Here is a 2,621-nt window from a genome sequence, read left to right on the forward strand (position 1 = left end):
TTAGATTCGCAAACGCCGAGCAGCAAGTATTTGAACTAAATAAATGGCTGCGAAAGGCTTGATTTTTACTACTATATGTACATGTAGTAGATGACACGATGCATGCTTCTTAAGAACAATGTTTTAAGTGGGAAAGGACAGTACTTTTAATACCCATGTGCTTCATTCCCATGCAGCCATCGTCTGCTACGAACCTTGAACTGGTACCACAACATGTGCACCAAGCATGGCTCTGCGCTCTAGAACATTTCTGCCCAAATTCTTCAATATCATTGCTTTGGCCATCAATTTCTGAGGCGATCCTCCACTTCACAGCCCCTCCAACTTGTCAATATCGAGTTCGCTTGCCTTCTTGTTAATCGCCATCACATACTGCGTATAGGTCTTGAACATGTCGGTTTTGCTCACTCGATCAATTGGGAGTAAATTCAAGCCAAGGTTTTCCCAGGCTTTCGTTGTAGTAGCCTTTTCCTCGAGCCAGCCGTCAATCTTAAACTTTTGAAAGAGCTTGAAATTTGGGTCGTCCGCCAGGTTCTTCCCAGGCAATCTCACGAGTTTTAGCTCGCTCAGGACAAAGTCGTCAGTAACTTTGCCCTTAATCCAATTCTTGATTTTTCGGTCTTTAAGGTAGGACTCGAAAAATGACCGCAATTTCCACCCTCTAGCTTCGTCGTCGCTCATCGTGGCCGTGCGCAGTTGTCTTGCACCGCCACCTCTTTCGACAGTCCTTGGAACCTTGGCGTGGTCGAATCCGGCAGCTTTTGCAAGCGTACACAACAGGGCTAACGTCGCAAGCAGCAATAGTCGGTGCATTAAGCCCATTCCGCTTGAGTCTTCTTGGGGCTTGAGTTCTAGGAAGAAAGCAGTGAGGTGGTGGCTTCAAAAGCAATAGTAGATCGCCTACTAAAGCTTTTACCTACTGTACTGTCAGTACTGCACTGGGTGGGCAGATGGGCATTCTCACCAGCTACCACAAACAGTCCATGATGATATCCAAGATGGGGCTACGGCTCGCTGTCTACGAGTCATTCTGTAGAAGTCACAGACACTACAGATTATGTGAGAAATGCATGACCATGGAATTTATTGTGGAAGTCCCTCAATTGCTATCCATACGGTAGCAATTGATGGACTTCCCTAAAGCTCACACCAACCCCCACTTTAGGCGAATTATAGTTCGTATCTTGCTGGATCTGTTCAACGTTGTCAACGCACAGCTTGTGCGGCAAAAGTAATCGAACCTTGACGTCCACAAGAAAATCACACCCAGAGCTCTAGGTGACGGTAGAACAGCTACAGTAGAGTTGTTCATCATCACACACTGTCCACACAAGGTACACTTATTGCGTTCACAGTCGCCTGCACCAAGCAGAGAAAACTCAACCAAAATGACGTTAGAAACCAAAAGCGCAATCATCACACGGAACGTCTAACGTGCTGTTAAGTAATTCTTAATAAGTCTTTATACCACAAGTCTCCGATTCTGCTACTGCCAGTAGTATAATTTTTAATAGTAGCCTACTGGTAAGAAACACTCCCGATCAAGTTGTTACCAACTAGCTCAAAACTAAGGCTGTACATGTACTAATACCAGTACAGCCTGTAGTACAGCCTGTATTATAAATGTACTGTCATATCGGACCGGTAGTTTAGGTACAGACTTGTGTGCGGGCCGGGCCAGGGACTGTACAGCCTTTTAGATATAAAGTCTGTGCCCCCTGGAGGCCCTAGATCCCTGGCCCGGCCCGCACACAAGTCTGTACCTAAAATACCGGTCCACTATGACAGTACATTTAGCAGACGTAATGTCCATCCGTTTTATCATAGAACCAGTGGGGGCCCCAAGTACATGTACCATGAATCATGGTACCAGGGGCCCCCACTGGTACTATGGTCCATGATACATGCACCCGGTGCATTGGACCGGGGGTATCCATATACTGTACCTATCGTACTATTTATGCATGTACAGAATATGCGGGGCTCGGACAGAAGAGGTCGCCGGTGATAAAGATAAAGAATAGTGCGCTAGACACTGTACATGTACGTGTACCACATACATTAAATACACCATAGACCTACTGTGCTACAAGAGCAGTTCCGGTGAATGTTGTGAACTCCATTGTCAAGATCTCCACAGTGGAGGTCTTAATTTTTTTTTAAGAACTTCGTGAAATGAAATGTTCATGATCGCAAATGAGCGAAATGTAATCGGACTCCATGTACATGTACAGTACCACGAGTACTCACCTTCAATACTGTAGCAAACTGCACTGAATCCCAGTACTGTACATGTATAATCGAACCATCATTCGGAAGTCTGCACTCTTCGAGTCCCGTCGTACCTGTACATGCACCACCTTATCCTAATACTACACCGGCTCAGATTTTTTTTTGTCAAATCGTTACAGTTGCCGGTACATGTACATGTAACAATACATGTAATCACAGAACCCCCGAACGTTTTCACAGATCCCCTTACCGGTATTGGACTCATGTAATCACAGAACCCCCACACGTTTTCACAGATCGCCCTTACCGGTATTGGACTCAATGTAGGAGACGATGATCACAACTTATTCGCAGATCGTCCTTATTGAGCTCAAGCTGTTTACGGTAAA

At 45.4% G+C, this 2,621-nt stretch overlaps 1 protein-coding gene across 1 annotated transcript; it reads right to left on the bottom strand.

Moving 5' to 3' along the window:
• Positions 1 to 309: 309 nt before the first annotated feature.
• PITG_06432 (secreted RxLR effector peptide protein, putative) lies at positions 310 to 822 on the bottom strand (the record flags this gene model as incomplete). Its single annotated transcript, XM_002998511.1, has 1 exon — positions 310 to 822. One exon carries the CDS (start codon positions 820 to 822, stop codon positions 310 to 312), a length of 513 nt encoding a protein of 170 aa, XP_002998557.1.
• Between the last annotated feature and the right edge of the window lie 1,799 nt (positions 823 to 2,621).

This window comes from Phytophthora infestans, genomic scaffold (genome assembly GCF_000142945.1).
Source record: "Phytophthora infestans T30-4 supercont1.8 genomic scaffold, whole genome shotgun sequence".
Lineage (NCBI taxonomy): Eukaryota > Oomycota > Peronosporomycetes > Peronosporales > Peronosporaceae > Phytophthora > Phytophthora infestans.